The sequence below is a fragment of the Microcaecilia unicolor genome, chromosome 1, assembly GCF_901765095.1.
Source record: "Microcaecilia unicolor chromosome 1, aMicUni1.1, whole genome shotgun sequence".
Classification (NCBI taxonomy): Eukaryota; Metazoa; Chordata; class Amphibia; order Gymnophiona; family Siphonopidae; genus Microcaecilia; species Microcaecilia unicolor.
Genome location: NC_044031.1, coordinates 407,089,040 through 407,109,224, shown reverse-complemented (window position 1 = coordinate 407,109,224; position 20,185 = coordinate 407,089,040). Strand labels below are relative to the sequence as shown.

General features: G+C 46.6%; 1 protein-coding gene across 1 annotated transcript in view; it reads right to left on the bottom strand.

Moving 5' to 3' along the window:
• The window catches only part of GPLD1 (glycosylphosphatidylinositol specific phospholipase D1), a 172,542-nt gene that overhangs the window by 96,721 nt on the left and 55,636 nt on the right, over nucleotides 1–20,185 (bottom strand). Inside the window, 3 exon segments of the mRNA XM_030185601.1 lie at nucleotides 5,975–6,027; nucleotides 6,748–6,792; nucleotides 16,423–16,486. Coding sequence (XP_030041461.1) covers nucleotides 5,975–6,027; nucleotides 6,748–6,792; nucleotides 16,423–16,486 — 162 coding nt within the window.

The window sequence follows — 20,185 nt, the reverse complement described above, 5'->3', positions numbered from 1 at the left end:
AAGGGATGTCCATGTTTTGATATGGACGTCCTCGCAAAACGTCCCGATCTAGGGGAGGGAAACCCGTATTTTCAAAACCAAGATGGATGTCCATCTTTCATTTCGAAAATACCGTCAGGGATGTCCAATCCTTAAATTTGGTCGTCCCTAGACTTGGTCGTTTCTGATTTTCAGCGATAATCGAAAACAAGCACGTCCATCTCAGAAATGACCAAATGCAAGCCATGGGAGGAGCCAGCATTTGTAATGCACTGGTCCCCCTGACATGCCAGGACACCAACCGGGCACCCTAGGGGACACTACAGTAGACTTCATAAATTGCTCCTAGGTACATAGCTCCCTTACCTTGTGTGCTGAGCCCCCCAAAACCCACTACCCCCAACTGTACACTACTACCATAGTCCTTATGGGTGAAGGGGGGCACCTAGATGTGGGTACAGTGGGTTTGTGGTGGGTTTTGGAGGGCTCGCTGTTTTCTCCACAAACGTAACAGGTGGGGGGGGGGGCCTGGGTCTGCCTGCCTGAAGTGCACTGCACCCACTAAAACTGCTCCAGGGACCTGCATACTGCTGTGATGGACCTGAGTATGACATCTGAGGCTGGAAATCAATATTTTGAAAGATATTTTTTGAGGGTAGGAGGGGGTTAGTGACCTTGGGGGAGTAAGTGGAGGTCATCCTTGTTTCCCTCTAGTTGTCATCTGGTCATTTAGGGCACCTTTTTGTGCCACATGACCAAGTAAAGGCATCCAAGTGCTCGTCAGGGACGTCCTTGTTTCTTTCGATTATGGGTCGAGGATGTCCAAGTGTTAGGCACGCCCAAGTCCCGCTTTCGCTATGCCTCCGATACGCCCCCTTGAACTTTGGCCGTCCCTGTGACGGAAAGCAGTTGGAGATGTCCAAAATCGGCTTTCAATTATACCGATTTGGACAACCCTGTGAGAAGGACGCCCATCTTCCAATTTAAGTTGAAAGATGGGCGTCCTTCTCTTTCGAAAATGAGTCCTATAGCCATTTTCGAAACAGCAAAACATCTATATTTTTTTTCAGAAATGGCCACATGCTAGATGTTTTTGTGCTCTGTGTGTTTATCTTTTTGGTCCATTTTTTGGGAAAAAAATCCACATACACAACACACACAATCAAACCATTGGGATGCAGGAGGAGCCAGCATTCTTAGTAGACTGGCCACACAGACATCCCAGGAGAGCAATAGGGCACCTTAGAGGGCACTGCTGTGGATTTCATATAAAAGCTCCCAGGTACACATCTCAGTATTGCTCCCTTATCTTTTATGCTGTGCCCTCCAAAACACACCATCCCCAACTGTACACCACTACAATAGCCCTTATGGGTGAAGGTGTCACCAATATGTAGGTACAGTAGGTTTTTGGTGAGTTTTGGAGGGCTCATAATTTTCACCACAAGTGTAACAGGCAGTGGCGTAGCTACGTGGGGCCTGAGGGGGCATGGGCCCCCGTAGATTTGGCCCTGGCCCCCTGCCCCACGATCCCCTTGAACCCCCCCTCCCACCACCAACTCTCCCCCGCCGTCGCCGCCCGCCCCCGCCGCCACATCTGCTACCTTTTTTGAAGAGAGCGATTTTCTTCCGCGCTCCAGTAGTGCCTTTCTTCTATGAAGTTCCGGCGATCAGCTGTTTCGACGTGGCGTTGAAACAGCTGATCGCCGGAACTTCGTAGAAGAAAGGCGCTACTGGAGCGCAGAAGAAAGTCGCTCTCTTCAAAAAAGGTTAGCAGATGCGGCGGCAGGGCGGGGCGGCGACGGCGGGAGGGGGTTCAAGGTGATCGTGGGCAGGCCGGCAGGGGGGGGGGTCAAATGTGGCGGCGGCGGTGGCGGTGGCTCGGGTGGGGGGGCGGCCTAACAGTGCCCCCCCACCTCGGGCTCTGGCCCCCCCTCCTGGCGAGGTCTGCCTACGCCCCCGGTAACAGGTTAGAGTGAGATATGGGCCTGGGTCTTCTTCTCTACAGTGCACTGCAGCAGAGGTGTAGCTAGGTTTTGATGTCTGGAGGAGCAGACTTTTGTAAAATAGGCGCCAGACATGGGCATAGTTTGACTGTTTCACTTTCTGGGGCAAAGGGTGTGACTTGGCACATTTGCATATTCATTTGCATATGTACATCTCATACATATTCGTTAAGGCTATTTAAAAAAAACACACACACACACCAGACTAAAATGCTGAATATGAAGCAGCATATCAAAAACAATAGGGCCAGGACACTTTCTGAATAACACAAAACCCTACAAAAGACACTCAAAATCTGCACAGAAAACTTAACACACAAGAGCCCTAACCCACCTATGAAAAGACACTGGACCCTAGAGCACCAATATACCTGCTACTGGAAAATGGAACAACCCTGGCCTGGGCCCTGTGTGCCCCCACATTGCTGCCTGCCTGCCTGCACTGCTTGAAGCCAGGAGAAGAATGTTGTTGAGACAGCTCACAATGGCCGTTGCGGCTCCGGCTGAGCAGCTCTCTGGACAACGTTCTCCTTCTCCTGGCTTCAAGCACTTCTGCAGGCAGCACAGTGTGGGGACAGGAGACGGGGAGTGTGTGGACACTGGGCGGCTCACAGCAGCAGGCAATGATGACGATCCTGTTCTGGAACCGGTAGTGGCACCACGTGCAAGCGGGAAGTTGGCGGCACAAGGCAGGAAGAAGAGATGCTTGCGTGCAAATAGGCGCCGTTTTTTGAGAAATCGATTTAGGGGAGCGACTGCTCCCCCTGCGCCCCACCTAGCTACACCACTGCACTGCAGTGACCACTACACTACTCCAGGGACCTCCTTGCCGCTCGAATAGAACTGGCTATCACATCTGAAGCTGTTATAGAGGCTGGTAAGTACTATTTTTATTCACATCTTTGTGGGTGGGAGGGGGTCAGTGACCACTGGGGGAGTAAGGGGGGTCATCCTTGATTCCCTCTAGTTGTCATCTGGTCATTTAGGGCACCTTTTGTGCCTTATTCGTTCTAAAAACAAGTCTAAATCAAAAAGTTTTAGCACTAGACATTTTTATTTTTTCCATTATGGCTATAATACATCCAAGTGTTAGGAACGCCCTAAGCCCGCCCTAGTCCCACCCCAATACACCCCGACATGCCGCCTTGTGATTTGGATGCACTGCAGATGAATTGCATCGATAAAACAGGTTTTGAAAACACTAAGTTGGACGTTTTGACAAGAACTTTGTCCAAATGCTGCTTTATGACACTTTTTGGACGTTTTTCTCTTTTGAAACGGAGCCTCTTAGAGTATTTGTGATAATGTTTAGGTGGTCGATGTTTAAAAAAAAATTTGGGAATTTTAAGATACACAACATATTGTTTACAAAGGCCATCAACGTTACAATGGGAGTTGTGTGTGTGTGGGGGGGGGGTAAAAATGGGCTCATTCCCTCTCAACACATGACTCCTCCCTCCCCCTGATTTCTGCAAGGCTTATCAGTTGAAGAGGGTGGGTTAATCTGGAAAGAGGGAATAGAACATCTGTTTTCATTGGTGTGATGTACAGACCTCCCTCACAGGCCAAAGAAATAGAAAGAGTTAATTAAAGATAGCCACAATATTGCCATGAAAGGGGAAGTGCTCTTGATGGGTGATTACAATTTGCCAGATGTTGATTTTTTTGGGACATACCAGCTATGGTGTCTTCTAGAAGTTGAACTGTTCCAGCAACTGGTAATGGAGGAACTCATGTGGGAGGTGGCAGTGCTACATTTCCATGTTTCTATTATTTTCTGCTGTCTGATATTGTCACGATTGTGCCCATGTTTCAGGCTCTTGTGCATCTCGCCACCTGGTGTTTAGACCTGGTGGCTGCGATGGACTGTCTGTTTGCTGTTTCCCATGTTCCAGAAGTCATGCCGGTCCGGTCCGGTCCGGATTTTCCAGCGTTCCAGACTGGCTTGGGAGTTTTGGAACTAAGCAGCACCTTTACCTAGTGAACTCCCTTGTATGTTGCCTTTATTAACCACCTGGAAACTTTCTACTTTGCCTTGGCAACAGAGGTCTTCAGTTGTGTTCTTGTCCTTGTTGGTCTGTTGTGGTTCCTTTCCTGAAAGCTTGCTTTGCCTGTCTTTGACTCTGCTTGTTTTCTGGTTTATTCTACTGTCTGCTGCCTGCCCAAGATGCTGCTTATTTCCTGGTGTATTCTACTTTCTGCTGCCTGCCCAAGTCCCTGCTGGATTCCTGGTTTACTACTGATGGTCGCCAGCCTCTGTTGGGTTCCTGGGTTTAATACAGTAATCCAGGAGCGTCATAAAAGGATCAAGAGCAAAAATTGGGTTGGAGCTGGAATCCGAACCAGAATCAGGAGCAGTACCGGGGCTGGAACCCGGATTGCCAACAGAGGCAAAAGTTCTAGGCTGGAAGCCTAGCTGACGGGGTGATCTTGTCGAGCTCATGGCCTTTGCATTCTGTCACGTTTTCAAAGCTGGAAACTGGGTTTGTGAGCCCTTGGGCCACTGCCGAGGAGTGGCAGTGGCAGGCAAAACCACCCCACGCTAGAGACAGGGCAAATCTCTGACAAACAGTTAGGCTTCACCTGCACCTGGCCACTTTCCACCAAGAGTTGAGCTCAAGGCTTCAGGTGGCCGGCAGGACTTACTGGACAGGGCAGGACTGGCTAACAGCTAGGCAGCACAGGGACAGCAAGGCAGGGAAAGGATAGGCTAAAGGACAGGACTGAAAGTTGCGAGCAGCCACTGAAACAGGGAACAAACACAGCTAGACAGGAGACTGAACGAAAGCTGCAAGCAGCCACTGAAGCAGGGAACAAACACAGATAAACCCAGAACTAGACAAAGACATACAAACAAGACACAAGACTGGGAAACAAGCAATACAATAAACAAGCAAGACCCTAAACTAAACATAGACTAACTAGAACAGGCAAGACTTCAGGCAAGAACTAGAGCAAGGAAGCAAACTCAGACTGAAGTGCAAAAGCACCAACATACCAGGGCCTTAGACGCAATGCAAAGGCAAAGGCAGAGAGGTTCCAAATGACAAGCCCAGCAGCAGCTGAGCTTCAGCTGCAGCAATCATCAGGCAGCTACGGGTGCAGTGCAGGGTCAAACAAAATAGCCAAGTCTGGCAGCCTGGAAGATCCGGACTGGACTGGGTCAAAGTCTGGAACGGGCAGGAACAGCAAGACAGTCTATAGCAGTTCATAGCAGCCACCGGTTCTGGCCACCAGAGGGCGAGGACAGCACGGACGTAACACATGTGTACCTGGGAGCATTTATTTGAAGTCCACTGCAGTGCCCTCTAGGGTGCCCCATTGCTCTCCTGGGATGTCTGTGGGACCAGTCTACTACAAAATGCTGGCTCTTCCTACATCCCAATGGTATGAATCTCTACGATTTGCATTTATTTGGGTTTTTTTTCTTTTCAAAAATGGACCAAAAAACAAAATCTTGTTCGAAACAGTACTTTCAAAAAAAAAAAAAAAGACAGACATTTTTCTTTTTCAAAAATGACCTTCTGTCCTATTCGGATTTTGGACATTTTGTGCAAAACGTCATATCGAAAATGCCCCTCATTGTCCTCTTAAATGATCAGACTTACAACCAGTGGAAATATTAACCATTTTTACAAGATAGTAAGGGGATTGATTCACTATGCAATATCCTAAAACCAAGAGTCCCAAGTTTAAACTGCACTCTCAACTCCACCGGCAGCCAATGCAAATCAAACAAATATAATATTACTGAATCAAATCGATTCAGAGAATAAATCAGCCCGGATGTCCTGAAAAAAACCAAACAAACCTAGTTTGTGGCACTTGTGGATCAAAGTTTGTCATTACTGATGTAAAATATTTGCGATTTAGAAACAATGAAAAATAAGAGCACAAACCAGCCAAGTCCTAGCATAAGGTGTTTTCAGATAGTAGGAAGCACTAGGCTTGGTGACATGGTTAGAGTGTCTGCCCGTTGAGAGACCTACAATATGTTCATGTTCATCGCAGTGGCAGCTGTGTTTATGAAGTGCATAGAATTCTGCAAGAAAAAAGTCAAGTAGAAAACTAAGCAAAACCTGAATTACACCGACAGTTCTCAAATTGTACATCAGCAATATAATTGTACTATCAATTTTACTACTACTACTATAAATCACTTTTATAGCGCTACCAGTCGTAAGCAGCGCTTTACAATTGAACATGAAGAAGAATGACAGTCCCTGCTCAAAAAAGCTTACAATCTAAATCAGGACAAACAGACAGGACCAAAAAGGATAAGGGAAGGACAGACAGAAGGACACATAAGGATAAGATAAAAGTTTATTTATTTATTTATTTATTTATGTCACTTATAGCTCGCTTATTAACTAAGCAGGCAACAGTCATCAGTGTAGTATCACGAGCTGCAAGTACAAAGTGCATGAGTGAGGGGGCTTTGCTCCTGCCCCCAATGACCCCACTAGGACCACCAGGGAGACTGCTAGGCCCTAAACCTAAAACTTTCTTTTGCAGGTCAGGACCATCCAGCGGCCATCCCCATCTAATTTAGCCCCCAATGTTCAGTGCTGGTGCCCGGGTATGGCCCAGCACTGAATACTGGAGGCTAATCTAGCCAGCGACAGTATGCATTTAAAAAAACCTTGACCACCACCGCATGAATATCAGGGGGAGAATTTCACTTACCTGGGCCCAATTATTAATTCTGAAGGAAACGCCTTTTTTCCCTGGAAATTGTGTCTGCTCAACTGTTTTCACAAACGAAAATGTTACGTTCGTGTAGTATGTATGCCTCTCTGGTTTCGCTCTGTGGAGATGGAAAAAAAAAAGTGATAATGAGTCCTTCAGTTGTTAATAGGAGGGGATGGCCAAGTCCCCTCCAGTGGTTTTTGCCTTCGAGAAAGTGACTAGCAGAACTGTGAGTTTTCTCAAATATAGTGGAGTCCTTAGGGCAGAGCTTCCCAAACTGGGGTTCAAGACCACAAAGGGGGTCACAAAATCTATGTTTGGAGCCGTGACCTGGGCAGGTTCTCCGTTATTACATCATTATTCTGATCCTACAGGAGGTTGCATAATCTTATTTGGTGCAATCATGAGATCATGGCCTCCAAAATATTGATAAGCACTGTCTCATGGGTTGGCAAAACAAGAAACATCTGGGTCTCCATAGTTTAGGGGGCCCAAAAATGAAATATATAATCTCTGGCTTACTTATTGGTCATCAAAATAAAGCTTTTAGGAGGCCCCAGATGTATTTCTCACCCTGGGTTCCAACAATCTTAAGGCTACCACTGACAAATGGCTACTGCAGTCTGCTGGAAAGGGGGATATGTAGTTTCTATTCTATTGCCTTTTAAACTGTTCCAAACTAATTAGCTGGAGCTTGATTAAAATATTTGGAGTGAGCAGAAGGAAGGCTTTGCATGCATTTTGTATTAGCAATTGTCCCTCAAACTCTTCCCACATGCAAAGGGTTGTTCAGCCACCTAGGGTGTCTACCCTAAATATCTTTACTTAGCTCAGAAAAGAAGTGTCCAGGAATCCTGTCCTTCACCCACATAGCTTCCATGACTTCCTATGGGATAAAAGTTGTAATTTTTTTTCTCTTGTTCCCATGAAAATATCATAGGATATGGGTCAGGTTACACTATCTTCTTTTACTATTTGATGCCACTGGAACACAGTCCAAAAAGGCCTCAGAAAACAGCTACAGAAAGATCAATTTAAAGCCATTTCCTGATGCTTTTAAAGACAGAGTACCTCAATTGCAGAGTATATGTCTCATGGAAAGCAGCTCTATTGGATCCTATCTACTGCAGAAGCTCAACAGATCTATCAATTCACACCTTTTCTCTTAAAATCATGAGAATATGTTACTGGGGCCTAACCTATACACATGCATTCACACTCCTCATTTATCATACACATCCCACTAAAGCAAGAAATAAACCACAAAGGGACACCAAATGTCAACAACAAGAGACGAGTTTTGTGTTTTAGAAAAAAATATATAAAACATTTTCTACATTCTCTCCTTTCCCAGTGAGTGGGAAGGGCAGTTCCAGGGTTCTGGAGCATTGGGTCTTTATATGTATGAAGGTTCTCCCTTTGAACCTCTTGTTCTAAGAGGCTGAGCATTAGCATAACTGCTAAAGGGCAGTGAAGAACAGTCATTTAGGTAATCTCACAGCTAATACAGATTACAGGTAGAAAGTTGGAAGGAAGGCAACACATATAATTAGACCTCCAATAGGCAGAGGTGTAGCCAGGTTTTGACATCAGGGGGAGCAAAGTTTTGTTAATTAGGCGCTAGTCAGTGTCGGACAGGCGGCAGTGCCGGTATTGTCGCTCAGGTGCAGTGACTGTGGCCAGCAATGATTAACACAGGCTGCCTGCTGCATCCCACCTACAAGAAAATTGGAAGTTACATTAGGAGGCGGGAGGTAGCAGAGGTCTCGGGACCAGCCAGAGCAGGCAACCTGTCTTCTTAATTGCAAGTAAAATTATTCAAATTGTGGCCATCACCTCAGGAACACTCCTTCCACTAGTAGAAACTGTTTAAATCAGATGGGCTTTTCAGTGGCGTAGCGGGGGGGCTGCCACCCGGGGCGGTTCGCCGTTGCACCCCCCCCCCCCCCCGGGTGCAGCACAATGACATCCCCCCCTCGGCGCATCGACACCCCCTCTCCCCCGACCAGCTCCCGCACCCTACCTTTAAAAAGAATGTCGGAATCCGAGGCGAGGCGCAGCCCCTCGCGCCTGCCCTGCACATAAAAGAAATGTGGACCATCGGGCCTTCTCTCGCTCTGTCTGTCCTGCCCTTGCGGAAATAGGAAGTTGCGTCAGCGGAGGGCGGGACAGATAGAGCGAGGGAAGGCCCAACGGTCCACATTTCTTTAACTTACAGGGCAGGCACGAGGCGCTGCGCCTTGCCTCGGATTCCGATATTCTTTTTAAAGGTAGGGTGCGGGAGCTGGTCGGGAGGTGTCGATGCACCGAGGGGGGGGGGGAGTTGGCAGGTAGCACCCCCCCCCTGAGCTGACACCCGGGGCGGACCGCCCCTCCCTTGCTATGCCACTGGGGCTTTTGTTTGTGTGGTGACTCTACAGGGATGTGGAGCCCATTAGTCCTGAGCATTTTTTGTGACAAGGGCCGCCAAAGGCAGCCCTTGCTCCAGAGCCTACTTTCAAATAGAGCCAGACAGTTTATGAAAACACAAATAACACAAAACCCTGCAAAAAGGCACTAAAACCTATACAGAAAACTTACCACACCATATCAATCCTAATTCACCTATGAAAAGCTAGTACTATAAACATTACACAGCACCCTAGAACACCAAAGCATCTACTACTGGTAAAACAGAACAAGTGAGACTGCTAAACAGTTCTACGCAGAAACTACTTGCCCACAGAATACCACACCTTGGTCACAAACCAAATACAGAACAAGGGATCACAAATTAGAAATATAAAGATAAAAATTGAACTGGGAACCCCAAGAATTCAAACTAGGCATGTTCCACAACATAGGCGAAATGAAAATACAAATGTATTTTCTCTTGTACTGAAAAAAAACAATTACAAAAGACATCCGTGATGCACATTTCCCAAAGCTAAAATATTCCACCAAATAAATTCAAATAAAACACTTTTTTCTACCTTTGTTGTCTGGGTATTTTATTTTTTTCAAGCATGTTGGTCCCAGTTTCTTCTTTTTCTTTTTCCTGTCTGTCGTCTGCTCTCTTTCCAGTGGGTGCAGTCCATTTGTCCTTATTTCCCTCGTATCTTCTATTTCCTCACTTTATCTGTTTCTGACATTTCCTTTCACTGTTTTCAGACTCTCCCCTCAGATTTTATTTTCTCACTCTTCAGTCCTTCACCTATATTTCACTTACCAGTACCTATCAACTTTCCATCTTCTCTCACCCCTACCTCTCCTGTCTCACTCCTTCCCTAGCCTCATATTCCCTTCTTTTTCACCCACTCCACATTATACATTCTACCCTCTGTACTTACCATCCTCCTCTCACTCATCTCTCCTTGAGAACCTCCATTGTTACACCATGCCAACATCTCTCCTCCCTCTCCCTTCTTATTCCCTTGTAGCCCAGCATCTCCTTGTCCCCCCAACCCTTCTCCACCACTATGGTGGAGCATTTCCCTATTCCCTCTCCCCTCCACCCCTACAGACCAGCATTTCCTTGTCCCCTCTTTCCCCCTTTCTTCCTTATTGGGCCAGGAGACATGGCTACACAAATCCCCAATGCCATGTGCCTTCCAGGTTGTACAGACAACAAACTGCACACAAGAAGTGAAAGCCTGCTAAGTGTACACAATCCAGGAAGGAACCAAGTCATCAGGGTTTGTGTAGCTGCATCTCCTATAGGTCCAGCATCATATCTCTCTCCCTTCTCTTACTCACTCTCTCCCTCCTCCTCCTCCTCCTCCTATGGTCCGCCATCTTCCTCTTCTCTTCCCGCTTTCCATCATTATAACACCAGGCTTCCCCAAAGCAGATTACAATAGTTAACATAAAATTGAATCCATCAGGAAGCAGGATATCCTCACTGAAATTTGGTCATCTGTATTATATAGAACAGTGTAGAAACATTATCACAAAATACAGAGTTTACTAGTGCTGTTTTTACCAGCTACAATAATTTTTTACGCTGTTTAGTGATATTCAGTTGTTATTTCATGATATTTATGTCTACATATGGGAAGCTTTCAAATAAACTAAAAAGCTGCCAAATAAGTAAAAAAAAATTTAAAATATGTTTTGTCCTCCACCTTTTAAGGCACTGCCTATCCAACTAGAACAGCTTAAACATTTTGTAGATGGACCATGCATAGGCAGTCCCTTATTTCTAATAATCAGTTTTTGTTATTGTTATGGGTCAAAAGGCTAGATATCCTCACCCTAACTCCTGTTTTATCTAACCTCCTTGCCTTCAATCCCCCTGCCAGTCCAGCACCCTGTTTTCCCTCTCTCTCTCTCTCCACCGCCATCAATCACCCTCCCCAAGTCCAGCACACTCTGTTTCCCTCTCTCCGTCGCCATCAATCATCCTCCCTGAGTCCAGAACCCTCAGTTTCCCTCTCTCCGTCACAATCAATCCCCCTCCCCAAGTCCAGCACACTCTGTTTCCCTCTCTCCGTCACAATCAATCCCCCTCCCCGAGTCCAGAACCCTCAGTTTCCATCTCTCCATCACCATCAATCCCCCTCCCCGAGTCCAGCACACTCTGAGGGGCATAATCGAACAGAAACGCCTATCTCCATGGGCGTTTATCTCCGAGAACGGGTCCGTGAAGGGGCGGACCGAATCGTATTTTCGAAAAAACATGGTCATTTATCTTTTTTTGAGCTGGGCGTTTTTGTTTTTTCAGCGATAATGGAAACCGAAAACGCCCAGCTCAAAACGAATAACTCCAAGACAATTATTCGTGGGAGGGGCCAGGATTCGTACTGCACCGGTCCACCTCACATGCCAGGACACCAACCGGGCACCCTAGGGGGCACTTTTACAAAAAAAAAAAAAAGGTAAAGTGTTGAGCCCCCAAAATCCCCCTCAAAACCCACTGCCCACAAGTCTACACCATTACTATAGCCCTAAGGGGTGAAGGGGGGCACCTACACGTGGGTACAGTGGTTTTGGGGGGGCGTTTGGAGGGCTCCCATTTACCAGCACAAGTGTAACAGGTGGGGGGGGATGGGCCTGGGTCTACCTGCCTGATGTCCACTGCACCCCCTAATAACTGCTCCAGTGACCTGCATACTGCTGCCAGGGAGGTGGGTATGACATTTGAGGGTGAAAATAAAAAGTTGTGAAACGGCATATTTTGTGGTGGGAGGGGGTCGTGACCACTGGGGGAGTCAGGGGAGGTCATCCCCGATTCCCTCCAGTGGTCATCTAGTCATTTAGGGCACTTTTTGGGGCTCTATTCGTGGAAAAACAGGGTACAGGAAAAGTGCCCTAAATTCTCGCTAAAAACGCATATTTTTTTTTCCATTATCGGCGAAAGGCGCCCATCTCTGATCGGCAGATAACCACGCCCCTTTTCCGCCTTCACCACGCCTTCGACACGCCCCCATCAACGTTGTCCGCATCCGCGACGGAGTGCAGTTGAAACGTCCAAATTCGGCTTTTGATTATACCGCTTTATTCGTTTTTGGGAGATAACGTCTATCTCCCGATTTGGGTCACAATATAGGCGTTTTTCTCTTTCGATTATAAGCAGGTCTGTTCCCTCTCTCCATCGCAATCAATCCCCCTCCCCGAGTCCAGCACACTCTGTTTCCCTCTCTCCGTCACAATCAATCCCCCTCCCCGAGTCCAGGACCCCTCAGTTTCCCCTCTCTCTCTTTCCGCCCGCCGCCACCCCCGGACTGTCAAGCCTGCCTGTTCTGTTGAGGCGGTCCCTGCAGCAATAACATGCTGCCTGAGCTAGCGAGGCGTTGGATCCGCAGCAGCGCGCCTCTGGCTTCACACGAGTACTACTACTTTCTGTTACGCGAGGGCGGGACATACAGCAAGCAGAGGGAAGGATTGGACGCTGCTCAAACAGGCAGCATGTTATTGCTGCAGGAGTGCAGGTAGGGGCTGTTAATTTCTTGATGACAGTCCGACACAGGGTGGGGTGGATGAGGGAGAACAGAAAGTGGTGGTGGGAACATGGTGGGGTGGGAAACGTAGGGGAGAAAGTAATGGCTGCAGTGTACTGGCCCCGCAGGTTGAGACCTGCATAGACGCCATTTTTTAAAAAACTCCGTTTGGGGGAGCGACCGTTCCCCCTGCGCCCCACCTAGCTACGCTTCTGCCAATAGGTAAATGCATAGTCCTGGGTAGTTATAAGAAAACGAGAAGAGAAAGTAAAAGTCAGAAACAATGACTTGACAGTTACATAAGAAGAAAGATGCACAAAAGAAAGACGACGTGGAGGGGCATTTTCGATATGACATATAAATCTGACTTTGGACATTTTGCACAAAATGTCTAAAATCCGAATATGAAAGAAGGTCATTTTTGAAAAAAAAGAAAAATGTCTAACTTTTTTTCAAAAATACCATTTCAAAGAAGGTTTTGTGCTGTGTATATTTTTTTTCTTTTTGTGGAAGGAGAGTGGGAAGTGGACCGATGGCTCAAGAAACCAGGACAACAGACTGTTATTATGATGGTTTATTGTAGACTCAACACAGATCTGTGTTTCGGAGACAGGCCTGCCTCAGGAGTCTTTATGGTCTTTATAAATGAGTAGAAATGTTTTGCAGCAAGTTATAGCTTTCTCAGCTGTACTAGCCAACTTACCATCAGTGCATTATTCAACTCCTTTCCGGAGTTCTACTCATTCATAAAGACCATAAAGACTCCTGAGGAAGGCCTGTAGCCGAAACGTAGATCTGTGTCGAGTCTACAATAAACTTTCAAGAATAATAGTCTGTTGGCCTGGTTTCTTGAGCCATCGGTCCACTTCCCACTCTCCTTCCACTGATGTCTTCCTGTGGGATTTGTTGTTCATCCACCTCAGTGGACTACTTCTCCTTCTCCTTTTTTTTTTAGCCATAAAAGAAACATCCAATGAAAAACATAGAAAATCAAGCCATTGGGATGTAGAGGGGCCAGCATTTTTACTAGACTGGTCCCCCAGATATCCTATGAGAGCAATAAGGAACCCTAGGAGGAACTGATGTGGATTTCAAATAAATGCTCCCAGGTATACATCTCACCATTGCTCCCTTATCTTGTCTGCTGAGCTCTCCAAAACCCACTCAAAACCCATTACCCCCAACTGTATACCACTACAATACCCTTAAAAGTGAAGAGGGTACCTACATATGGGGTACAGTGGGTTTCTGGTAAGTTTTGGAGGGCTCACAGTTTCCACAAGTGTAACAGGTAGGAGGAGATATGGGTCAGGGTCCACCTGTCTGTCCACCACTAGACTTCTCCAAGGACTTGCATGCTGCTGTAATGGACCTAAGTATAATATCTGAGGCTGGCACAGAGGCTGGTAAATAATGTTTTAATCACTTCTTTTGGGGGGGGAGGGGGTCAGTGACCACTGGGGTAGTAATGGGAGGTCATCTCTGATTCCCTCCAGTGGTCATCTGGTCATTTAGGGCACTTTTTGTGGCTTATTTATTATAAAAACAGGTCTAGCTCAAAATGTCTTAGTTTTAGGTCCTGGGTGGTTTTGCTTTATTCAGTTACTAGTAAAACATGCCCGTTTCTTGCGCAAATGAAACGGGCGCTAGCACGGTTCCTTCTGAACCTCCCCCCCCTCCCTACTCACCCCCTCGGCGTTCTGAAGGCACTGACCGCCATTGTTGCGGACCTCGGCACGCCACCTTCAATCTGCTGATTCGTTGTTTGTGAGCCACCGACACCATTGCTCCGCCCTCTACATCATCACGTTTGACGCTAGGGCGGGGGCCCCAACACAGTGTTTTCGGTGGCTTCACCACCACGAAGGCTTCGAACCGGAAGGAAGTGCCCGGAGGACCTGACAGTGACATCAGTGTCCTCAGAACGTTGAGGGTGAGTTTATTATATAGGATGTCTATAATTTTTAGCTATAAGCTGTAAAGTTTTACTTCAGGTATACTGCACTATTTTCCCCACCCCCCATCTCTCTTTTCCTATCAGCCACATGAAGGAATTTCTGGCTGGGTCACATGCTCTGATGGGGCCTCATGTTGCTAAGGCAACTCAGATACCTGGTATATCCTGTTACGAAAATAATTTACAGAGAAAAGGTGTGGCAAGGGACCAATTGCAAGCCTCCAGTACATATGAAAGTCCCAATTACAAGTCTCCAGCCCATATGCAGCACCTATGATTGGTCCAGGGTAGTGGAGAGGTGGATGCTCACAACAGCCTACAAAACCACGCTGCAGAAAGGAACTCTGAAAAAACTAGGCTTGGAGAGAGAGTTTCAGATCCGTCCAATGGCCTATGCTTTTCCCGAAGGGGTTTGCTTCTTCTCCCCTTCGTACCTGATAGAATCTAATTCTCTATAGCTATGAATCTTTCTTTCATTCATTCTTTCTGTCTCTGCCTTCTCTCTGCTTTCTCTGTGTTCTGTGATCTTTGTATGAGGAACAAACTCTTTCCTTCCTCCTTTTTCTCTTCTTTATCTAATTAGTCTAATTACTTACAATTACCAGAGGTACTGAAGTTAGATTGTTGTAAGTTTGTTATAACTTGAAACTGATGTCTGATGCTGTGCTGGTGGGTGAGTAATCAAAGACAATTTATTCTCTAATTCCTGTACAATTTTTCTATAATATTGGATAAAATTCGTGTTTTGGTGAATAGCAAACTAAATTGCGCAGCCTAGTACAGTTATGGCTGAAAAATGTCCAAGTCTTCTGCAGAAGTCTCGCGAGGCCACCACTTGAACTCTCGGCAGTCATTTTGAACCCGGCACCGGGAGCAAGACCCAAGAGGTCCATTAGACCACCAGGGGCACCATACTAAGGTAAAGGAGGTGAGGGGAGGGATAGGACACCCTGAGGGCCCACCTGTCCATCCGCCCACCAGCCTGCGTTCGTCCAACAATCCAGACAAATGGGCAGGCTGGCAAACCTGTTCGGTTGCGCAGCCATAGCCTCATAAAGAGGACATGTCTGGGTAAAACTGAACATATGGTAAGCCTAGACTCTGCCCCCCCCCCCCCCACACACACACAAATTGAGGTCTGGCTATGCGCCTGCTTACGTTATTAAGGAGCATTATGGCCATAATGCATGTTATGTGCTCTTAAGACGTTTAAATGGCAAAACACCTTATTTACTGTAACACACTAAAAATTGGTTACCACGGGACACATTTGGGCAATTTTATAACAGGGTATCTCCATTTAGGTGTACCAATGCTGTGCACGGGAGCACCTATTCTATGATGGCACCTGGGCACCTCAATTTCATTATAAAATTTACCGTGAACTCGCACTGGAATGCCTAAATTTAGGTGTGACTATTTTACACCAGCTCAATGGCAGGTATGAACAGGAAGCTGCAGCAAAGGGAGCAGGATGCAGCAGAGGGAAGACTCTGGCTGGCCACAAGCAGCATGTATGAATCACTACCGCTACCAGCGCCCTCTAGGTAGTTTGAAGGTAAACCGGAGGGGGGGGGGGGTTGAGAGAGAGGGGGATGCTACACAGCAGGCGGGGGGGGGGGGGGGGGGGAGAGGAAGAGATATAGATTCCGGACCCCAGGGGGCCTAGAAGGAACGGTGATTTCGGCACTCTGTCTCTGTTGCCTGAGGCAGTGCTTTACCTAGCCTATAGGTTGAGCTGGCCCTGCCTGTCTCTACAGTACTAAATTTTGTTGAGCTTTATGTTTTTTAATCATTCATGAAAGAAACTGATTTGCTGTCTAATAAGAAATAGACAAGATTGAAGCCTTTGTGAATATAAGATTCTACTTACACATAGTAGTTTTGTATTATGCTGTTGCATTGCAGGAGCAGGGGTTCTCGGGTATGAAGCATCACTAGAGAGGAATTTAAAACAAATTTATAATTTACTGCTGGAAAGATCCAGTTTACCATTTTTAAGACACTATTTAAATATAATTGATCAAAGCAAAGAAGATTATATATATTATACCGCTACTAAATGGACTTGGGAAAAATCCACAATTCCGGGAATAACATGTATAGAATGTTTGTACGTTTGGGAAGCTTGCCAGGTGCCCTTGGCCTGGATTGGCCGCTGTCGTGGACAGGATGCTGGGATCGATGGACCCTTGGTCTTTTCCCAGTCTGGCATTACTTATGTACTTATGCTTTGCTTTCTTCCTAAGAATCAGATGAAACTCCTTCACCTGGTCCAGAATAGTGCGGCAAGATTACTGACCAGAAAGAGCACAGCTCTCAATTCTTCCTTTCTTCTCTGGCTCCCATTTGAGCATCAGGCCCAATTTAAGGCTTTATGCTTAGTCTTTTGTTCATTTCATTCTGGCCTTCCTCAAGATTTGGCTTCAGAACTCTCCTCCTATATATAGCAAAGACTCTTTGGTCCTCTCAACAATCACTACTTAAAGTACCAGATCATATTAAATTGCCAAAGCACAAGATAGAAAGTATTTGCTTATTTTGTTTGCAGATTATGGCAATATTTCTGCTAGGAATCTGTCTACAAATAGTGAAAACATGGCTATTTCCCACTGATATACAGTGATATGAAAAGGTCCCCCCTCCCGATTTCCCCTATTATTATACACACTGAATGTCACACTAAAATGTCTGATCTAGAGGCTGACTGAATTTTGGTTTTGGATTCGGCATTCGGCATCAAAACCAACCTGAAATCTAGGTTTTGGCCAAACCGAAACTTGGCCTCCCCCCACTCAGCAATCACTCCCTGGGCTCCTCCCCGCTACCGGTAGGCTCTGGAGGTCTAGTAGCCTCTTCAGGGGCAGAAACGAACCCCACTCGCTCCCGCCCCATGCCACTGCTCCAATGGAAATGGAAATGGCTGCCAAGACTGCCACGAGAGGTCCCAGCAATCATTTTGTGGTTGGAATTTTCTTTAAATTCTCATCAAAAAGAAGCTTCCCTCAAAAGTGAAGCCTACTGAGCCAGGTCTTACAGGTTGTACCTGTAGACCAATTCCTGAACCGCAAGAGAAATTAGCAGAAACAGACACCTGGCTGAGGTCCGAATGAGGTTGTATAAGGCATCCTCTCTTGGAATGTCATTTTTTGATTTGTTCATGTGCTTTTGTAGCCAGTATAAGCTGTGGACATGTATGCACTGCAAACAGCCACTTGGAGGCTTCAGGCAACTACTTTAAAAGTCTTCTTAAGTAAAGAATCAAGCTTGTGATCTTGAATGTCCTTCAGTACTGTAGGAATACTCACTTTATTGGTTACTACTGTCAATAATGCATCAAAGGAAGGCAGCTGAATCTTCTTTTTCCTCCAAGACCAATGGAGAAAGCTTACCCATGGCCCTTCCAACTCTGCTTCCAGAACCTCCCACGGTGAGAATTACACGCCTCAATGCTCCCCTGCATCTGGAGTCAAACAGGCCAGAGCTGCTCTGGTGACCACTTTGATGGTGAGCCAATCTGCCTGACTCAATGGCTGCTATAGCTGTGCAGCTCCCTGCTGAGCCGCTACCACCCTAGCTTTTTGCAGCACTCCTGGTGCCAAAAAGGTTGTCACCACTGCTTCAGAGCCTGATGCCACACCACTTCAGGTACTACCTAGCCCTGCAGGGGACAAAGAGGGACAGCTCCCTGTTGCCAGTCCTCCTTATTCTCATCGGCCAGTCTGCTTCAGCTCCCCTCCCTTAAATAGTTTCCACTTTCTTTTTAAATATTTGTCTAGATAGTTTTTTTTTTTAATTATTATTTCTTTTTTTCTCATTTCTAGGGAGAAAAAGAGGGAGGAGAAGGGGAGAAGCTAAAAAAAACTCCCTGAGGTTTGCTGGGTATGGGGTGGGACTGAATTCCTCCAGTTATCATCCAAGAATGTGGCCACCGCTGGTAGCACCCTGGATCAGAGCTGCCAAGGGGTCCTGATATTTGAAAGGGAGATTTTAGTACATGCCCCCAACCCCGCCCCACTCTGCCTTGGCTCTGCCCACTTTACCTCATGGCTCCACCCTTCGAACACCTCAATTTCTTGACCATTCCAGAAGATATTTATTTACACCAGTGACAACAGGGATGGTAAAAGGGAGTGCTTCAGTTCACTGTATTACCCCCCTATCCAGCATTTATTCCCCCCAGAATTGTGGCACTGGTTGAATCACTGGCGGAGCTGCCCAAGCCCCGCTTGCTGAAGAGATCCACTGCATGAGCCCCATACTGTGCTATTTGAGCAGTGCAGCAGTTGGCAGCGTGCTTCAGCCATAGATGCTAGCCTTCCATCCAACATTTCCCCTCTTTCTCTCCTTATCCTTTATCCAGCATCTTCCCTCTCTCTCATCCTTCCATCATTTTCTTTCTCTCCCCATCCATCCAATGTCTTCCCTCTTTCTTCATATTTCATCTCTCTTTTTTCTCCTTATTCCATCTCACTCAATCCTTCTATCCAGTGTTTCTCTCTCTCTCTGATCCTTTCATCGGGGTCTCTCTATCTATCTCTTTCCTTTCATACAGTGTCTTCTCTCTCTACCCTTTGCCATTCATCATGTCCTCTCTATCCCCATTCTTCCAGTTCTTCTGTTTCTCTCCCTACCCTTCCTTCCAGCATCTTCCTTCTTTCTGCTCCCATCCATCCAGCATCTTCCCTCTTTCTCTCCCTCCTTTCATCCAGCATCTCCTCTTTATCTCTACATCTGTCCAGCCAGGGCCCCCCCTTTCTCCCCAGCCGTTTCTCTCTCTCCAGCCCTTTTCCATGTCCTCTCTTTCCCGCCTCATCTTTCCATTCATCTCTCTCTCTCTCTGTACCCGCTTCCATCCAGTGTGTCCACTCTATCATTTCCTCCTGCTCTCTCCATTCAGCACTCCTGCCTCTGCTGCTTCTCCTGATGGGCAGCAGTGCCCGCAACCAAAAAAAAAAAGAAGAAGCAAGTGCGGGGCCACAGCAGCCTTCAGGCATGTGCTATCGGCTCTGCTGGTCCTCTGCACCTGCTGACATCAACTTCCTGTTCCGGGGACAAGAGAGAGGAGAGAAAACTGACAGCACATGGCTACTGTTGCCCCACACTTGCTTCTTTTGTTGTTTTGCTGCCACTGTTGCTCATTGGGAGAAGCAGCAGCGGTGGTGGCAGTGTGAGGAAAAAGCGATCACGTGACCCGGTGTCTCAGCGGGAGACTGTCCCGCTTTGGCAAGAGTGCGGGAAATGACCCGCTGAATGCAGAAGACTTGGCAGGTCTGCTGGATATCCCTCTGACTAGTATGGCTTAACTGGGAGATTAGTTCTCTAACTGGAGTTACCTCACCAGAACAATTGTCTGTTGAACAGAACGCTCATCACCATCTGCTGGAGACAGAGAATACTAGAGAGCATATGGCTACACTATATCTTTGTAGGGCGAGGCTCATAGCTCTTGTTTTTGTCTCTGGGGCATAACTCATGCACTGGTCTGCCGTACAAAAAGGAATTTTGTTTAATTGTTAATAATCGTCACCCATTTTCATATGCTTTTTTAAGCAAAAACGCAGATAATTAAATTGATTTGATTTAACTTAAAACTTAACTCATTATAACATAGTAACATAGTAGATGACGGCAGA